This window comes from Acomys minous (genome assembly GCF_964271855.1).
Source record: "Acomys minous genome assembly, chromosome: 12".
In the NCBI taxonomy this organism is placed as follows: domain Eukaryota; kingdom Metazoa; phylum Chordata; class Mammalia; order Rodentia; family Muridae; genus Acomys; species Acomys minous.
In genome coordinates this window covers 92,258,098-92,277,562 of record NC_140493.1, presented here as the reverse complement: position 1 = coordinate 92,277,562, position 19,465 = coordinate 92,258,098, and the positions used below count along the sequence as shown (strand labels likewise).

General features: G+C 46.5%; 2 protein-coding genes across 2 annotated transcripts; both read left to right on the top strand.

Annotated features, from left to right (window-relative positions):
* Positions 1–77: 77 nt before the first annotated feature.
* KRT34 (keratin 34) lies at positions 78–4,257 on the top strand. The gene is made up of 7 exons (XM_084748855.1): positions 78–457; positions 562–644; positions 1,522–1,678; positions 2,525–2,686; positions 2,778–2,903; positions 3,080–3,300; positions 3,763–4,257. The coding sequence occupies exons 1-7, from the start codon at positions 149–151 to the stop codon at positions 3,848–3,850; spliced, it is 1,146 nt and encodes a 381-aa protein (XP_084604981.1). The 5' UTR covers positions 78–148; the 3' UTR covers positions 3,851–4,257.
* Positions 4,258–12,334: 8,077 nt separating this feature from the next.
* Positions 12,335–18,911, top strand: LOC311578798 (keratin, type I cuticular Ha3-II). The gene is made up of 7 exons (XM_084748849.1): positions 12,335–12,752; positions 14,652–14,734; positions 15,616–15,772; positions 16,945–17,106; positions 17,198–17,323; positions 17,499–17,719; positions 18,466–18,911. The coding sequence occupies exons 1-7, from the start codon at positions 12,405–12,407 to the stop codon at positions 18,584–18,586; spliced, it is 1,218 nt and encodes a 405-aa protein (XP_084604975.1). The 5' UTR covers positions 12,335–12,404; the 3' UTR covers positions 18,587–18,911.
* Positions 18,912–19,465: the final 554 nt, after the last annotated feature.

Genomic DNA, 19,465 nt, shown 5'->3' with positions numbered 1-19,465 from the left:
AAAAATTAGCTGAAGCTTCAGGAAGGGGAATTATGCCCCCACCCACCAGTTAAGGGTATAAAAAGGCCGTGAAAGAAGGAGAGACTCAAATCTCACCCACATCTACCTCCGGCAGCTCACTTGCTCTCCCACCACCTCTCCCAACACCATGTCCTGCTCCTCCAGACCCTGCGTGCCCCCCAGCTGCCACAGCTGCACCCTGCCCGGGGCCTGCAACATCCCCGCCAATGTGGGCAACTGCAACTGGTTCTGCGAGGGCTCCTTCAACGGCAGCGAGAAGGAGACCATGCAGTTCCTGAACGACCGCCTGGCCTCCTACATGGAGAAGGTGAGGCAGCTGGAGCAAGAGAACGCGGAGCTGGAGCGTCGGATCCAGGAGAGGAACCAGCAACAGGAGCCCCTGCTGTGCCCTGCCTACCAGGCCTACTTCAGGACCATTGAGGAGCTGCAGCAGAAGGTGAGGGGGGTGGCCACGTCAGAGGCCAGCAGCCGCCGCCTTGGTTTGAACTGGGGACACATGGTCAAGTTCAAGTGGATCTCACACTAGAACTGTTGTTGCAGATCCTGTGTGCTAAGTCTGAGAATGCCAGGCTGGCCGTCCAGATCGACAATGCCAAGCTGGCCTCTGATGACTTCAGGATCAAGTACGTTGACCCTTTTGAGTTGGGTGACTTCCAAACCTTGGGAGCTCTTTCGTTGGCTCGTTCCTGGCTCGGTGGGTCTAAGGTTGCCTGGAAGGGCAGGTGGAAGGGATGAGAAAGACATTTCCTTCCTCCCCCCCCCCCATGTCTCCTCCTAAGTCTGGCTTATAAAAAATAAGCTTCAAATAGGCATTCAGACTCATGCCCTTCAGTTGATATGGAGGTTGACTGCCCTTTATCGAAAGTGCTTGGCACCAGAAGTGTTTTTGGGGTTTGCCTTGCCTTCTGAGCTGTGGGGTAATTGAAAATTCCTAATTAGACACCTTGGGGATGGGACCCAAGTCTAAGCCCAGGACTCATTTCTTAACTTGTCTATACATCGTGAACAAGGCCGGAATGCCATTTTAGACATGGTTTTCAGTGCACCTGCATTTGAACTTTGCTCTGTCAGTGAAGTCAGGTGGGGCTGTTTTCACCGTGGTGCTTTTATGTCCCTTGAAGACTTTTAGATTTTTAAACATTTTGTGTTTTTTATTTTCTGGTCAGTGAAGTTCAACCCATATCAGTATTTCTAGAAAGATGTTAGAAAAAAAATACAACTCCCAAATCCAGAAACGAGAATGGATTGTTTTGGTGTTATACTAACCAGTAACATTAAGCACAGAGTGAGGAATCCACCTTTTGGGTGTCTGTGGGCACCTTGTGGTGTTAAGTGAGTCAAGACACCCCCTCCCCCCACACTGCCCCCAAGCTGATCCACACACAGCAAGAAGGAAACAGAAGAGGAAAGACAGACAGATATTTGTATGTGCTCATGGAGTTCTTGGTCCAATCCCACCCTAGCAAGATACTAGCTGATTGTCCCACCCTATGTGTGCAGGTACCAGACGGAGCTGTCCATGCGTCAGCTGGTGGAGGCTGACATCAACAGCATGCGCAGGATCCTGGATGAGCTGACCCTCTGCAAGTCCGACCTGGAGGCTCAGGTGGAGTCTCTGAGGGAGGAGCTGCTGTGTCTCAAGAAGAATCACGAGGAGGTATGAAGAAATGCTTAAAAAAGCAGGGTTCAGGGCCTTAGAGCGAATCCTTTAGCATTAAGAGAGGCTCTCTGAAGTCAGGAGGTACCCCAAGTCATGCTCCCTCATGTGGGACCACTCCCTGGAAGACCTTAAACTAAGATCCGAGCAGGATGGCACTGTATCCTTACCAAGGAGTAAGGCGAGCTGATGATGCTCCAGCATCCCGGTGAGTGCAGGCAGGTGGTAGAGATCCTGGGTGGGGATGTTCATCCACTGAGCTCTGCTGGTCGCTACTGTTGGGCACTGGAATTGATGGTGGAGATGGATAAGAGATTTAGTAAATCATGACCCCTGTCTTTAAGAACGTGCTGTCTAGTGTGGAGGGCAACTACAGAGCCCGAGTGATAATATTGCAAATATGAGTGAAATAAGTGCTGTGCGGTGTGCCTAGTGGGAGGAAGCCGGGTTTCCAGAGAGGACCTGGAGTACTTCTCAGGGGCAAGAGGAAGACTCCAAAACGTGTGTTGCTATTTGAGGGTATAGGCTGAGCAAAGAAATGCATAGGCAAGGCATATTTAAGTATGGCTAAGTATGTAGTACCGAAAGGAGGTAAGAAACAGGAGGATTTGCATGCCACAAGGACCAGTCTTAGAAGGTTGGGAAGGTGTTTCAGTTTTCGTTTGGGAAAGACACTGGTGTGGTCCCTATTCGAACTTTGTTTTGTTGTCTGCATCTTTGGCACAGTCCTGAGTTTCTTTTTAGTTCCCCATCCCTTTTTTAGGCAATGTTCCCACTTCCATATAGCAGGAAGAGAGCAGGTCTGTTTTCGTAGGCTCATTCTTTTTCTTCTTCTTCTTCCATCAGGAAGTCAACACCCTGCGTTGCCAGCTTGGAGACCGCCTCAACATCGAGGTGGATGCTGCTCCCACTGTGGACCTGAACCGTGTGCTCAATGAGACCAGGTGTCAGTACGAGGCCCTGGTGGAGACCAACCGCCGGGAGGTGGAGGAATGGTTCACCACACAGGTGGGCATCTGAGCCTGTGGTCACTCTGCAACCAAGTCCCCTAGGATCCTAAGGCAGGGTCTGATCCTGTCTCTGTCTTTGCCGATTGTAGACCGAGGAGCTGAACAAGCAGGTGGTGTCCAGCTCAGAGCAGCTGCAGTCCTGCCAGGCGGAGATCATCGAGCTGAGGCGCACAGTCAACTCCTTGGAGATCGAGCTGCAGGCCCAGCACAACATGGTGTGTAGTGTCCAGCCCTGCTGCTGAGCAGTGTGGAGTTGGGAGGCAGAGTCACTGGGGTGTCCTTGGGGCCACTCCGTCTCCTTAGCTCTAGAAGCTCGTGACTTCTTTGGGAGGCCATGCAGGACCCTTTTAGAGGGAACAGCTCCATGACAGCCCCTGTCTTCTCCCCACAGAGAAACTCTCTGGAGAACACGCTGACAGAGAGCGAGGCTCGCTACAGCTCCCAGCTGTCCCAGGTGCAGTGCATGATCACCAATGTGGAGTCTCAGCTTAGTGAGATCCGGTCTGACCTGGAGCGTCAGAACCAGGAGTACCAGGTGCTGCTGGACATCCAGGCCCGTCTGGAGTGTGAGATCAACACGTACAGGAGCCTACTGGAGTGCGAGGACAGCAAGTGAGTACAGATTGGATTTCTGGGATTGTAAGTGTGATGGGCATTTTAGACACGGACACACATGGTAGCCATGTTTTAAACTACTGAAAGCCTATGGAGGATACAGTGATTTGTACTAGCTAAGTAACCGTGGATGAGCAAAGGTGAAGGGAATGGTTCCTGCCTCTGAAAGGGCTGAGGGAGGGGCTGGCAGAATTGGCAGTCACAGCCTTACATGTTAAGGCAGATCTTATTAAGTTCCCAGAGAGCATAAAAGAGCGAGGCGGCATTTTTCAAAAACATACTTTTCCAGTTCTACGCGAGGGATTGTGGGTAAGGGAGAAGGGTTTTGGCGACAATCACAGTTCCACGCTAACCACTGATAATCCGTAGGTTGTTCCTACAAGTGCAAGATACCAGGTGTGACTTAGGGTTCTCTGATTTCTCCTCTCTGACCCATTCATAACTGTTGTGTCTCCCCAGGCTCCCCTGCAACCCATGTGCCACCACCAATGCTAGTGGCGGCTCCTGCGGACCTTGCTGCGGCTCTCAAAAGCGCTGCTGTAACTGAACAATGTGGAATCCCCTTTGAAGATGTCAATGAAGCCATTTAGTTCAAACTCAGGAATGGTCCCCAGGCCCCTCCTTGGCTAGGACTTCGGTTGCTATTCCGAAACATCACCGTGACAACTGTGCTTTTTTTTTTTTTTTTTTTAAAGATAGGGATATGCTTTCCAGACCAGCAAGCAAAGATGGCCATCGCCAACTTCCCCACAAACTCCTTAAGTGGAAGGTCGAGAGTCTCTTTGCTGCCACAGGTGTCAGGTCTCTGCAATCTGAGCTCTGAGGATTACCATGGAGAGAGCTTCCTGCTAGTGCCTCCATTCCCTGCCTTCCTTTCTTCTCTGGTATTCCCTGGAACGTAAGGAGGCAGCTTCATTTACTTCCCAATAAACTTTATTTCTCTGGCATAGTAAAGGTGTTTCTCACGTCGTATTCATACTTTGTAAACTATTCGTGACGGTCCCATAAAAATACCTTGCACTAGCAGGGTGACTAAATGGATCAAATGCCTGGCCTAGCTCTTAAGCGCAAAGGGAAACCTCGAGGGGTGGGGGGAGAGGTGTTCTCTGGATGGGCGCACTCTCACCAGCAGCTGCAGAGTGCTTGGCTATTCTGAGAGTTCCCCATCCCCCGCCCCGCCCCCCCAAGTTTGTCAAATTGTCAATCTCCTTAGGCTTCTTTCTTTTAAATTAGCTTACCACCTGCGCTGTAGAAATGACTCAGAGAGTAGTGGTCCTTCCTCCTCATGTCTCTCTGGAACCCCTCCCCCACCTGTATAGACACGTGGAAGGGCCCCTTCATTGATTTCCACAGCTCCTCATACCTTCCCAGGATGGCTCTGATCACCTGTGCTCTGGCGTCTGAAGAGGCGGTTTGACTTTCTTTCTTTATCGCTGTTCCGGGATAAATGTCACCCTTAATGACTCTCGGGTTAGCTGATGACTCCTGAATCTTGGTCTTGTTAAAACACACACTTGGTAGCTGCTCCCAAACGCATAAACCAAGCCAGACCTCCCCAGAGCTTGCTTTCTAAGACAGGGTAAAGAAGCCATGCACAGCTAAGGCCCTATAGCACCTCTATTTAGTAGCTGCAAGATACGTGTCGGTCCCTTCCAGAACCTGGCTCCATTCACGCCAGTCACTGTGTAGAACTATCCACCATCTCTCCTAAAACTACTCATGAACCTGTTTGCCCCTTTTGTTTAGGGGCTTTCTTTGGGAGGCCCTGCTTTCCTTCAGATCCCCTCCCCCATCACGTCATCCTCTCTTGAGGAAGCCCTGAAGCCTTTCTCCAGACTTTAGGGGGAGGTCTGCCTCTGGGAAAGCTCACTCTGAAGGGTAGTTGGGTAAACTGTCCTTTCCGTCGAAGCCACTTGCTGTTTTCTGGTCTTCTCATTGTTTTAACAAGTCTCGGCTCAAGTCCCACGTTTTCACAAAGATAGTTTCGCTTCACGTTGGTCCACACCATCGCACCTAACTGATGAGACTTAACTTTGGTGAGCAGATTTGTCTTGTCACCTACTTGCTATGCCTAAGAAATTGCCTTTTCTTTTCTTTCTTCCTCTCTCTTCCCCTCCCTCCCTCCTTCTCTCCCTTCCTTCCTTCCTTCTTTCATTTCTTTTCTTTTCTTTTTTTTTTTCCAAGACAGGGTTTCGTGTAGCTTGGCTGTCCTGGACTAGTTTTGTAAACCAAGTTGGCCTTGAACTCACAGAGATCTGCCTCCCTCTGCCTCCCTGAGTGCTGGGACTACAGGAGTGTGCCACCACGCCCGGCTGAATTGCCTTTTTCTTTAGATTTCAAATTGTTGTTTATTTGCCCAAAGTTAAGGGAAAAGATTTTATCTCATAAGAATGTATATCTGAAAAACTTAAGTAAAATTTTGCTAGAGGAGAATTAAATTAATAAATCACCACCTCAGATAAAAACAACAACAACAACAAAAATCACCACTCGTTCATTGCTCAAGTCCTTCCACTTATGTCAGTGTGTAATTAATTAAACCAATAGATAATATTATTAATCATTATATTTATAATTGACATTATGCTAAGACATTGTCTTTTAAGTACAGTCAACTTTTTATTCTTTTAAAAAATTTTATTTATTTATTATTATGTATACAGTGCTCTGCCTGCATGTACACCTGCAGGTCAGAAATGGGCATCAGATCTCATTATAGGTGGTTGTGAGCCACCATGTGGTTGCTGGGAATTGAACCCAAGTCCTCTGGAAGAGCAGTCAGTGCTCTTAACCACTGAGCCATCTCTCCAGCCCAATTTTTTATTCTTTAGTTTTCCTCTCATCAAGGCAATTTTGCTCCCTTAAACCTTTCTCAAATCTACAATTTTTAAAAATTTATTTTTATTTTACATGTATGATGATTTGACCTACATGTATATCTTGTACCAGATGTATGTTTGCTGGTATCCATGGAGGCCAGATGAGAGTATCAGATCCCCTGTAAATGAAGTGACAGACAGTTTTGGGCTGCTACATGGCTGCTAGGAGCAGCCTCTGTGTCCTCTGCAAAAGGACTAAGTGTTCTTAACTGCAGAACCGTCTCTCCAGGCCCAATAATTTATTTTTAGAATTTATATTTTTAAAGGGATTTACTTGGGAAACACATAAAAGCATCATATACTTTGCAGGTTAGTCATACAAAATAGTCAATGGTAACACACGCATTTTGGTGGTATAAATACTGAGTCATACCAACAACTGCCACATGGATACTGTAGTGATAAACAGGTGAACTGCACACATAAAAGTAGATCAAATAATGAGCTGTATAAACAGATCCACTGTGGTTATTTATTGCCCAACTTTAAAAATGAAATAATTTTATTTCACAAACTTTTTCTTTTTCTTTTTTTAAAACAGGATTTCACTACATAGCCCTGGCTAGCCTGGAACTTGCTATGTGGATCATGCGGGTCTAAAACTCAGAGATCTTCCTGTCTTTGGCTCCTTAGTACCGGCCCAAAGGCATGCATCAGCTCGCCCAGCACGAACCCTTTGTATTCTATGGCGTATAGTTCTAAGAAAGGCCAGCGCCCACTGTCTTTCCCAATAAACAACAGTTCCTATGTCTCCACCCACTTGCCTCATCTTTGAATTTTTAAGAATTTTTCAAGCCTATAAAACACAGCCACAGTTATTATGCATTCCATTAATGCTCTCCGACTGACATAAATACAATCAATTATCTATTGTTGTATGTCAAACACTATGTCAGAGAAGGAGGAGTCACTCATAAGCAAACTCCATTCCTGACTCATAGCAATATTTCCATGCCGGAGTGAATAAGACAAAGAGACAGTTATCACTGACAGGCAGCAAGAGGGCTCAAGGGAGATAGAAACGAAAAATTACAGATCTCAGAAGTGTGAGAAAATGATAAGAAAAGACTCAGAGAGCAAGACAGCCCTTGATCGGCGATTTGACGACGTGCACTGTTCATACGCTATTTGTCTGCCTGTCTTGTTGACCGTGGGCCCTTCAACTGCAACAGAGCGCAAAGCAAGAGACACCGTTGAATGGAATGGATGAGGAAGAATAACATTAATGAGCATTCAAGATAAGGTTATTAAAACCTTATGTACCTCCCATAGTTCTGACCCCAATCAACTCATGCTATATGACACTAAGCATAATTCTGAAATAAAATGTGATGGCCCGGGTTTAGACTGATGAATGTGTGAGTTCAAGAAGAGGGAAAGTTCTTCTAAACATTACATGTGTTGGGTAAGGAAATGAGGAATTGGGAGGGGGTATTTATAATCTGAGAGTTTACTTTCTAACCTAGAACGTAAAAGAAATGTGGCAGTAGAACAAAACTGCGTTCTTGTTTGGCAGGCTTCACCCAACAGTGTTTTGAGGGGTTATCTATGAGATTTGCTTGCACGGGAAGCTGCCATGTGATGTATCCGGCAGCTGTGGATAGCTTGGCTTGTAATGGAACCTGGAAGCTCGTGGAGTTGGGAGGAACAGAAGGAAGACTCTTCAGGGAGCTGCTAAGAGGAACCGCAAACTGAGATGGGTGGGTTGGGGAGAAAGTGATGGTTTTGGGGGCATCCTCTAGCATTTGGAAACTGAATGGAGATGAAGAACATGAAAAGATGAAGAAGAAATTATACTGGTTGAACACTGTATTGGTCAGGGGCTCTCTAGACAAATCAACCAACAGGCTACCTATAGAAATCCCATCACGAGGACATCTACCATTTATCTGTCATCTACCCACCTATCTATGTATATATCTATTCTCTATTTAAGGCACAGATAGAGGCATAGAAAAATTACTATGCAGGATTGGCTCATATCATTAAGGAGATTGAGGGAGTCTGTAATTTTGTCAAGATGGTAGCCCAGGAAAGGCAATTATCTGATTCTATTCTAAGCCCAAAGGGTTGAGAGCCAGAAGAGCTGATGAGATAGGTCCTAGTCAAGGTGTGAAGGTGAATTGAACATCCTTACATATCATATTCACTCTTTGAGCTCCTAATGGTTTAGATTCTACCTTGGCAAAGATTATCCTCAATATAATTTGTTTCCAGAAACACTCTTCAAATGCCCGCAGGAGTGCTCTCAGTCAGCCATCTGGCATCTCATACCCGGGGTCAAGCTGTTACATAAGATTACTCATCACAAATGCCCTACTATGGGTCTAAAGTTTTTTTCTCTTTTAAAATGGACTTATTTATCTTATTTTATGTGTATGAATGCCTACCCTACATGTATGTATGGGCAACATGTGTGTACCTGGTGTCCATGGAGGTCAGGAGAGGGCATCAGGTCCCCTGGAATTGTAGTTATGAATGTTTATGAGTTGTCATGTGAATGCTGGGGAAAAGTTCAGATCTTCTTGCAAGAGCAACAGGTGCTCTTACCCAGACCCCTGGGGGTGAGGTTTTTGAGCATCCTGAAATGAGACAATGATGATGTAGAGAGCTTCAAAAAGAGCGGCTGGATTTCTTAGGGAGTTCCTTAAATAAGGGTGGTAGCTCGATCCGTAGGAGTTAGGACCACTGAGGGAATCAGGTAGAGGACAAAAGGGCCTTGGGGGACTGACAGGGGGTGACAGAAACTGACAGAAACTGACAGAGCTGACAGGGGGTGCATCAAAACTCCCGGCATGAGGCTCATAGCTTGTTTTTCTAGGTCTCTTGGGGACACCTGGAGAGGCAAATGGAGGAGCAGCTGAGGTGAGCGAGAAGCCAAGAGAAGTTATTAGTTTCACAGAGGGAGGTGATCAAGAGATCAAGGGAGAGGGCATTCAGATTGGATATAAAACAGGGAGCTCACTGACGACGACGGCGATGCAGAGACATGGTCTGTAGGCTGCCGGAAGAGAAGCTCTGTCCTCACAGTTCCTTCATGTTCACCTCAGATCATCAACGTGACGGTGAATGAAAGGAACACAAACATTTACCACACAAGCCACACTAAGCATGGTGCTTATTTTCTGTGCTTAAAACAAAAGAAAACAAAACAAAGCTGCGTTACGTTTGCTCTTTCACTTGACCTGTAGAGCACACTGCACATCAGATTTTAACCCCCTCCCTGCATGCTTCCTTAATCTAGCCATCCCTGGTAGGATAAAATCATTGTTGGGGCTGATGAGATTGTTAGCCCGGCTAAGTGATTCCCACGCAAGCCTCATGACTCTGAGTTCGAGCTCCAGAGTCCATGCAGAGGCATAAGTGGTGAAATGACCACAGAAGTTGTTGTCTGACACCTACACACGTGTATGTGTGTCTGCACTCACACAGACACATAATAACAATAAATACATAAAATTTTAAAAGTTCATTAAGTTACATGGTTTGAGATTGTTTCATAATAGTCTATCCTAGAGTGAAAAACAGCATGAGAGAACTTCACATGTACTTTCTGACTTGACTTGGAGCCCTTTTGGATGTGAGAAATCTTCTTGCTTGCCCAGTGATCTCATCTGTGACCCTTCATTGTCATTGGAACACAATACATTATTGTTTTTACGTTTCCAAAATAACACATCTTACATACACTATGTTCTGACGAGAATTTCAAAGAGCAAATACTGACCATCATAAACATAACTTTGGGAAAGAGAAGGGAGGCTTCCTCATGACTTTAAAGACAGGGAGGGTGACTTCAGCAAAAGACTTGCCCTGACCTCACTGCATGGTTAAACACGACTGCTGAGTTTGTGTGTGATCTCTGATATGGAAATAGCCCTGGCTTCTGTAATGAGTAGTGTCCTTAAACCTCAAATGTCCTTGGCTCACATCCTGAGACCAGAAGCCTCAGACACCGCGTCTGACACAATGATACAGGTAACTATAAAACCTTTCTGGTTGTTAGGATTTCATCTGCTCATCGTGTTTATTGAAGGGTCATTGGCCAGAGACAACATTATCATTTCTATAAAGTTGAGAACACACAGTGTAGGGTACATGGAGTAAGTGAGAAGCACTATACTTCTAAGAATTCCTAGGAAATGAGCTGAATTTTTTTTTCTTTTCTTAACAGACACCCTTTCAGCCATTTGCTATATACTACCCATGCCATCATGCAGCAAACACAGCCACTTCCACTTAGGATATTTGTCTTTCTCTAACTCTACTGTGAGCATTTGGATTATTCCACCCTGAGCAGCCTAGAAGCTGTAGCAGTAATTATACAATCTTCATGGATACATTTTCTAGTCTAGGACCACTATTCCTTTCTTACTCGTTAAAAGGCAGCATTGTCTGGGATTTTCTTTTGAGCCTTGTGATGTAAAAAAGGAGAAGAATGGGAGATAATAAAAAAAATGATTTCACATGGTTTCTCTTTTTGGGTTGTGTAAGCTCACTCAGTTTGACTTTAATCAGCTCGATGCTGATTCTAAATCCGCACACCTGATCCTCATATCACAGTAGAACATGGTTCTCAGAGATGGCGAACATCTTAGGTTACTGCTAAAAGACTGCCCGTTTGATTAAAGCTTGCTTTCTGTATAAAAGCATTCTTGGAACTAGTTCTTCCTTGGAAATGACTTTCAGAATCACTCAAGAAAACTTACAACATCATTTTATAGTCTAAACTTGTGTCTGACCCATTAAGAAATGACTTAACGTGGATGGTTTATCTTACTCAATGGGTTTAGTTCTAAATAACATCTGGATGGCTCCACAGATAGATACAGCTTTAATATATGTAGATTTGCCTTTCATGAGAATAATGAAAAGAACATGGTCCTGGCAAACATTTGAAGACAGAATGACCCAAGTGATAGCTATGTGATAGGAATTACTGTAGAGTTTACAAGGAAAAAAAAACATGCCTTTTGTATTTGGGACACCAATAGATTAGACATACAATCTACGCAGTTCAAAGCTCCATCTAGAATAACACAAAGGCAGAAGATGTGTTTGCCAAAATGTGCTGACAGACATGGGATGTTGCCTTAGCAAACACGTTGGCAGTGAGGGATCGCACCCTTGGGAGGACTAGGTTCAGGTGTTTCTACACTAGCTTGACTATGGGCTTCTATCTTTTCAGCCTCTAGTGGGAACCATGCAGTCTTGATGAGTTCTTAGTAAGCTTGTTTCTTGGTGTCATTCTGACTCGGGGATGGGGCATGAGGAGAAACACTTCTACACGATGGCTGAGTTCCACTGAGTTCAGTCTATCCCACATTATTTCATGTTATACTAAAGCTATTGGAAAGGAAAGTGTGTCACGCAATAGCAAGGCCACTTTATAAACTCCAACAAGGGTTTGTAGGCCCTGTAGGAGTTAATGCATATGAGGTACCTAGCTCACTCAGTGTCTGGTGCAAAGCGGACCCTTTTAAGGGAGCAGGAGCCAATTCCAGGCAGGGACATGGTGAACAGGCAGGTACTGTACTAGGTTGTGGGCAGTGGCTACCCCTCCCCAAATGTTAGTGTTCTAAGTATTCCCGTGTGGACACAATGGTACAAATGGAGCCCCGAAGATTCCCCTCCTGGAAGAAGCTAATGTTGTCCCCACCCACTTGGATGATCTGGCATCTCTGAGCTGGGTTGCATTTTCCGGTGTTAACTTTTGGGATTTGCTACCAACCACTTTGGTTTCTAAGGAGATCCTCATATGGTTTTCTTCCCAGACTCCTTGCCGGGGAGAAGCTGAACAAGTCACAGACCTTCCCAAGGCTTAGGAGAAAGCGATCAGAAGTGCCCCCCCCCCCAAATCTAGGGGCTGGAAGCCACTATAACTCAATGCCCAGTAAACAAGTGCTGCTAATGGCAAAGTTGGTTACTTTGAAGCCAAACCATGAAGCTCTTTCTGAACTGACCAGAGTGATTGGTGGGGAGTCCTGACATAGCAGGAAGCCAAAGTAAAACATTTTACGAGCTAAAGGACTCATGAGAGGTGGCCAAATAACAAATAGAAAATTGGTAATGAGAGCAAAAGGGGGTGGGGGCTGATGTTTTCCGTGGTCACCACACCCACCACTGACAGAATATAAAGCTGCAGAGAGGACCAGGCCTTATTACCAGAGAAAGGACACCAGCTTAGAAGCTGACTCTCACGGCTCTGCTCCCTCCAGCACCATGTCCTACAACTGCTGCCTGCCCACCATGAGCTGCCGCACCAGCTGCTCCTCCAGGCCCTGCGTGCCCCCCAGCTGCCACGGCTGCACCCTGCCCGGGGCCTGCAACATCCCCGCCAACGTGGGCAACTGCAATTGGTTCTGCGAGGGCTCCTTCAACGGCAGCGAGAAGGAGACCATGCAGTTCCTGAACGACCGCCTGGCCTCCTACATGGAGAAGGTGAGGCAGCTGGAGCAAGAGAACGCGGAGCTGGAGTGTAGGATCCAGGAGAGGAACCAGCAGCAGGAGCCCCTGCTGTGCCCTGCCTACCAGGCCTACTTCAGGACCATTGAGGAGCTGCAGCAGAAGGTGAGGGGGAGGGGCACCCTGGTGCCATTTGAATGAATACTTATTCCATTGAACACACTCAAGTCTGAGTGGAGCTGAGGCTGTTTACAGCTGACGCTGGTAGTGATGTAGAACTCAGTGGCCTCACGTGTGAAGCCGCCTTTGAAAATGCGTTTTGGAATCGCCACGATCGAAGTATGCAGGTTCAGCATCGGCGTCAAATTAGCCAGTGGTTCCTAGCACGCTTCTCACCCCAAAGCAGAATAGCTCACTTTTAAAGGTGTATTATGATGTCTTTTTCTTGCTTTTAGACAAATTATAGCATTTAAAAAAATTACTGTGCACCTGAATTAGTTGTTTGAGCTAAAGAATTTCTACGTGGATACTTACATAGTTAAAGCCTTTCCAACTTGTAGCAACTACAGTAAAAGGCAGCTTTGATAAATCAGTAGACACACACACACACACACACACACACACACACACACACACACACACACTATTCTGGAATGGAGACACTTCCTGGCCTGGAACTTGGAAAGTAGGCAAGTAGGGCTGTCTGTCTCTGCCTCCTTAGTGCTGGGATTATAAGTGAGCACTACCATGCCATGAATTTTTAAATCTTTACTTTAGGCCACTGAACTCAAGCCCTCATTTTGCAAGGCAAGTACTTTACCGATTGAACTACCTCCTAGCTCCCAACAGATAGGAGTTTCTATCTGACTAAGCACGCGCTTGGTTCTTGGAGGAAGTTGTTTATCTCCTGTCCTGTGGTTTCAACAAAGTGAATGCCAGAAAGAAGTGATGTGATTTGAGTATCGCTATTTACTTACCCACAGTTGGTGAGGATTAGGTGTGTTGCTAGGTCGGGGTCAGGGGTCAAATGCCGAGAAAGAGAATTGTATTCCAGCAGCGAGATGCAGGGAAGGGCGACCATGGCAAAGGTCCTAAGAAGTGCTATGGGAAAAGTAGGATGTACACGGAAGGAAGTGGCCACCCGGAGAAGCTAAGGAAGGAAGGGATGTGGGTTCTATGAGGTGCAGGCATCTTACCTATGACATGTGCACAGTGTCAGGAGAGTGGACAGGGGACAGCAGGTTCCAGTGGAGGTGATGTAAGAGGCTAAGCCACTTGTCCTGCTTATCCGCAACATGCCTGGTTTTGTATCCCAGAAGTGCTCCCCATTGTGGGCATTTGAGGATCGCTGCTCACCTGACCTGAGACTTGATTACCCAGTAGCCTCAGTTACTACAGGAAAGCTAGGAGCCGCCCTAGAAGAGTGGAAGTCATGGCCACACTCACCAGCTGTGGGTGACTGAATAAGGACATTCAACTCACGCCCTTCCTTTCTGGCATCCATGTTACATTTTTACCTCAGCGCTTCAGAGCTGGGCACACACCTTTAATCCCAGCACTCTGCCGGGTCACTGTGAGTTCGAGGCCAGCCTGGTCTACAAAGCGAGTCCACGACAGCCAAGGCTACACAGAAACAAGAAAACAACAATAAAAAGAAAGACACAGATGAGAGCCAATTGCCTCAGTGCAGGATCAGCAGTGCCCAGTGGAAGCCGGCATCCTGGCTTCTCAGAGCTCTTTCTTCATTTCTGTTTGAAGAACAGACAATGGGAGAGCAAGAGCAGGACAGCCAGTTGTGGGACGTAGTTCAGAGGTTGTGTGAGAGGCGTCCGCAGCTTGAGTTACAGAGACAGAAGACAAGAGCTCTTAGTGCGCATATAGAAGGAAGAAGGCATGATGCCAGACAAATGAACCTAGAGACAGATTAGGTAGAACACAGTATCATATTTGTGCTTCCACACGATAGTTTTTGAGCGAGTGCTGCTTCTGTACCCAATGTGAAGATCTGAAAGGACACAGAGCAACTGGGAAGAAATAATGTACCTCACGTTCCATTCTGTGCAGATTCTGTGCGGCAAGTCTGAGAACGCCAGGCTGGTGGTGCAGATTGACAATGCCAAGCTGGCTGCTGACGACTTCAGGACCAAGTAAGACATGGGTAATGCGCAGAACAGCCTAGTGAGAGGCTGGATTGCAAAGTGATGCCTCCTCGGTCTGAGACTGGGCCAGAAGCAGCTTCCAAGTGTGCTTGTGACTTGGGTTTGAGTTAGATTAAAAGCCAACATGTCTTTGCCAGGGAGCTGAGGGTCTATGTTTTAAGTTTAGCTTGAACCAGTGTAGGGGACCATTCATTCTTTATCCTTTCGAACTTAGCAGTCTGGCTTTAAAAATAAAGTTTAAAATTAGCCTCACAATATAAATTAGTCATTATCAAGTATCCCAAAGGCTTTATTAAGCCATAAAAAGATAGGAAGCAAAAGCCATTTTTTTCTCCAGTGAATTAATCAATATTTCCAGGTAGGATTATAATCATAATGACCCTTTAAATCTTTTGTGGGACTTTAGAATTTATACTAAGATTCTGCTTGTATCATTTCTTTATCTTCACCCCAACACAATGAACTATTAGCGTTCTCTTCCTTTTACAAACAAGGCTCAGGGTGATTAAAGAATCCATCTCCAGCCATTCAGTGGCAAGGTTGGATCTAAGTGAGTTTGAATTTTATGATTTCCAGGAAAGGAAGGGAGCTTGGCTGTAGTAGAATTAGGAAGTGTAGCAACTCAAGAGGACAAAGACCGGATGCTTCCCTGATAGCAACTTGTGAGTGAATTCTTGATGGGCTCACACACAATACCTTTTCTGTGGGTCTCGGAAGGAGACAGGTCACACCAACTCACCACACTGATGTTTTCCTTTTAAAACATTTCAAATGGGATGGCCTCAAAGTAAGATGGGCTTGACTTGAGTTATCCAAACAGAAACTCTTTTCCCCCTCTTTGGTGCCTTCTGACTTGATCATGTGTGCAGGCACCAGACGGAGCTGTCCCTGCGGCAGCTGGTGGAGTCCGACATCAACGGCCTGCGCAGGATCCTGGACGAGCTGACCCTCTGCAAGTCCGACCTGGAGGCTCAGGTGGAGTCTCTGAAGCAGGAGCTGCTGTGTCTCAAGCAGAACCATGAGGAGGTAAGAAAGAGCCAGACGCCCATGTCTCAATACCGAGGGTGCCACGACTCCTGGGCAGGAGAAGGTAGCTCTTGCTCTGCTAGGTTAGCCAACATTTTTGTTAGTTGCTCAAAGCATAGCTGAGAGATGATTGGATGACAAGGCCCAGGTTGATTTCTTTTATAGGAAGAAGTGTGGTTGCCTGACCTGTGTCCACATGGGACCAGTTGTGAGGCCCAAGACTCACATGAGATCTGTTATTTTCTGAGTAGTGATCAAATCAGTGATAAAGTCGGGAAAGAAAGGGTGTTTTTGTCCTTTGTGAAATCTAGGCGAATGGATTCCAAGCTATTTGGTGAATGGCTGGGAGGGTAGAGGAACGGATAGAAAAATGGGAGAAATAAGGAAACTTAAATAATGCTTGGTTCAGATCTCACGTTTGAATGCAATGTGAGGAAATCAGCTATACATCTCAAAGATTAGATACTTTCCCAAGTTCCAACAGACAGGATATGACCTTAGGAGACACAGAATGAGTGGGCAACATTCAACTGGGCTTCTCCATATTTATGTAGCAACAGTTATAAATCACTTGCCACACTGGGCTTATCACACGACAAGTACAAAACCGGAAGGAAATGGTAGGACCTCAAGAAATGTTAGCAGTAGCATATCTAAGGATCTCCATACAGAGATGAGGGAAGGGACTCAGATGGTCCCCAGAGGCGATTTACATCAACTGGGTCAGGATTTCTACCTTCAGTGCAGTGCTTCTCTCATCATATTTCCTGACACTCATAATATTTCTACTAAACTTTCCTCTAAATAGTGTTTATGGGGGCTGGAGAGATGGCTCAGAGGTTAAGAGCATGGGCTGCTCATCCAGAGGTCCTGAGTTCAATTCCCATAGTGCTTCACAACCATCTATAATGAAATCTGGTGCCCTCTTCTGTCTGATGCTCTTTTCTGTCATGTGGTCAGACATGCAAATAGAGTGCTTATAGACACAAATACATAAACAAACAAGTAAATCTTAAAAAATAATGTCTATGATAAACTTGCCTCTTAAAAATATTCATCCTTTTAAAGCCTTTTGCCTTCATCTTTAAAAAAAAACTGTACGATGTATGTGCTTCTTAGAGTGTGAAGGTCTCCTTAGTGCTGTGGTCCATCTTTTGCCCTTTTCTCTACAGGAAGTCAACACCCTGCGCTGCCAGCTTGGAGACCGCCTCAACATCGAGGTGGATGCTGCTCCCACTGTGGACCTGAACCGTGTGCTCAATGAGACCAGGTGTCAGTACGAGGCCCTGGTGGAAACCAACCGCCGGGAGGTGGAGGAATGGTTCACCACACAGGTGGGCATCTGAGCCTGTGGTCGCTCTGCAACCGAGTCCCCTAGGACCCTAAGGCAGGGTCTGAGCCTGTCTCTGTCTTTGCCGATTGTAGACTGAGGAGCTGAACAAGCAGGTGGTGTCCAGCTCAGAGCAGCTGCAGTCCTGCCAGGCGGAGATCATCGAGCTGAGGCGCACAGTCAACTCCCTGGAGATCGAGCTGCAGGCCCAGCACAACATGGTGTGTAGTGTCCAGCCCTGCTGCTGAGCAGTGTGGAGTTGGGAGGCAGAGTCACTGGGGTGTCCTTGGGGCCACTCCGTCTCCTTAGCTCTAGAAGCTTGTGACTTCTTTGGGAGGCCATGCAGGACCTTTTAGAGGGAACAGCTCCATGACAGCCCCTGTCTTCTCCCCACAGAGAAATGCCCTGGAGAACACGCTGACAGAGAGCGAGGCTCGCTACAGCTCCCAGCTGTCCCAGGTGCAGTGCATGATCACCAACGTGGAGTCTCAGCTTAGTGAGATCCGGTCTGACCTGGAGCGTCAGAACCAGGAGTACCAGGTGCTGCTGGACATCCGGTCCCGTCTGGAGTGCGAGATCAACACGTACCGGGGTCTGCTGGAGTGTGAGGACTGCAAGTGAGTTGCTGGTGGGCGTATCCATCACTGTGAGGCACACACAGAATGCCTTACGAATAACATGGGGACTTGGCAGATGAAGTTCAGCTATCGGTATACTTGCAGAGACCAGTGTAAGGTACTTGTCAGTATTACCTAAAGATAGTTTCTATCCCGAAAGATAATCACAGGGTGACTGGACTCCCTGCTGTTGATTATTTGGCTACAGAATGAAAAACCTTTAAATGTTTATAGATGGTTTCCGACATGGAAAGAGAACAGAAGAACAATCGTCGTTTTGATTAGACCAAAACTTTAGGTTGACTGTTTCTTTGACCCTTGTTAGAATCATTTGAGAGAATCAACTCAATGCAGCCGTCTTCTAGTACGTTCGAGCACCTCCAAGGAAGATGACTTAATAATAGTAGAACAGGCCAAGGGCCAGCTGAGGCAGGGTTTTTAGAAACACCATTCTCTTAACAGAGTTTGCATTTGCACGGCGGGTATCACCAAGTCCCCTCTTCTGGATTGGAGGCCGAGCCTTAGAGGTTGCAATGTCTCCTCTGTGTCCCCAGGCTTATACAGAAGTCTGGACCCTATCTCCAGTATTCAATTTGCTTTTACCAACGTCTTTGAACTCTGTAGAGGTAGTGATCTGAGCAAGGCTTGTTCTTTAAAAATGAGGGAATGGGTTCCTTGCTCTTATCCAACTCTGCTTTCTAAAAACGTAACTTTCTTATGCTGACCCCAATGATCCCGTGTTCCAGGCTGCCCTGCAACCCCTGCGCCACCACCAACGCCTGTGACAAGCCCATCGGACCCTGTGTCACAAATCCTTGTGTGACACGCTCCCGATGTGGACCCTGCAATACCTTTGGACCCTGCTAAATACCCCACAGCTAGCAGGAGGATTGTACGAAGACACAAAGACCATCGGTGGCACAGCTCAGCCTCTTTGACCCCACACCCAGTCCCCCTGAGGAATCATTATGTGGAAGGAGAGCAAAGGCCTAGTGCTGTGGTCTGGTCCTGAGTCTGGCCCACTGGACCAACTTCATCCAAGGTTTCTTCCTGACTGCCCAGTTGGATTCTGGGGGGTCTGAGAGGTCTGATCTGTGATGGGGCCACACAAGGTATTTCGTGGTTCTCTCTGCTTCTTCTACCCTTTCTTGCAGTCCCTCCAAACCAAATAAACTCTCCTCTTGCAAACAGACACGCGTTTCACGTGTATCCATCCTTTTCAGAGTGTTTATTCTCTGTGTGATTTGATTGAAGTCACTTGAAAGCAGGAGGGGGCTGTATAGTTTAACCCTGTGCTAACACTCCTTAGGCACAATGAAGTGCCAGCATCCATGCAGGCTGGCATTAAACGGGCAGAACAGTTGGGCAAAGGACCTCATGTGAATGTGATAAACACATCCAGTGTGGGCTGGCATTACAGAATTTTACTTTTCCCCCCTAATTCACTATTGGATGAGGATGGGAGCTCGCATCTGCTGAATGACTAACAAGGACCAGGAACTTGTGCACACTGGGGAAGGAACGAGGATGGGATGGAACCCAAAGTCTCTTCTCTTTGTGTTAGCTGTATAAGAGAGAAGAATGCTGCTTTCAAGGAAGCATTGAGGATTTCTTCCATTCTTCCTAGGAGGACACCTAACTCTCCTTTGGGAAACACCAGATAACTCATAGTCACACAAAGGGCTACCCATCATGTCTAAGTAGTATCCCACAGATTCTTAAAGCGACTCTCTTCTTATCTGAGTA

Excerpts from the sequence above, each read along its gene's own strand:
- LOC311578798 (XM_084748849.1), top strand. The coding sequence starts at position 12,405 with ATGTCCTACAACTGCTGCCTGCCCACCATGAGCTGCCGCACCAGCTGC. Across the intron at positions 17,324-17,498 it reads TGCAGGCCCAGCACAACATG|AGAAATGCCCTGGAGAACAC; the intron begins GTGTGTAGTGTC and ends TTCTCCCCACAG. Across the intron at positions 17,720-18,465 it reads CTGGAGTGTGAGGACTGCAA|GCTGCCCTGCAACCCCTGCG; the intron begins GTGAGTTGCTGG and ends CCCGTGTTCCAG.
- KRT34 (XM_084748855.1), top strand. The coding sequence starts at position 149 with ATGTCCTGCTCCTCCAGACCCTGCGTGCCCCCCAGCTGCCACAGCTGC. Across the intron at positions 645-1,521 it reads TCTGATGACTTCAGGATCAA|GTACCAGACGGAGCTGTCCA; the intron begins GTACGTTGACCC and ends CTATGTGTGCAG. Across the intron at positions 3,301-3,762 it reads CTGGAGTGCGAGGACAGCAA|GCTCCCCTGCAACCCATGTG; the intron begins GTGAGTACAGAT and ends GTGTCTCCCCAG.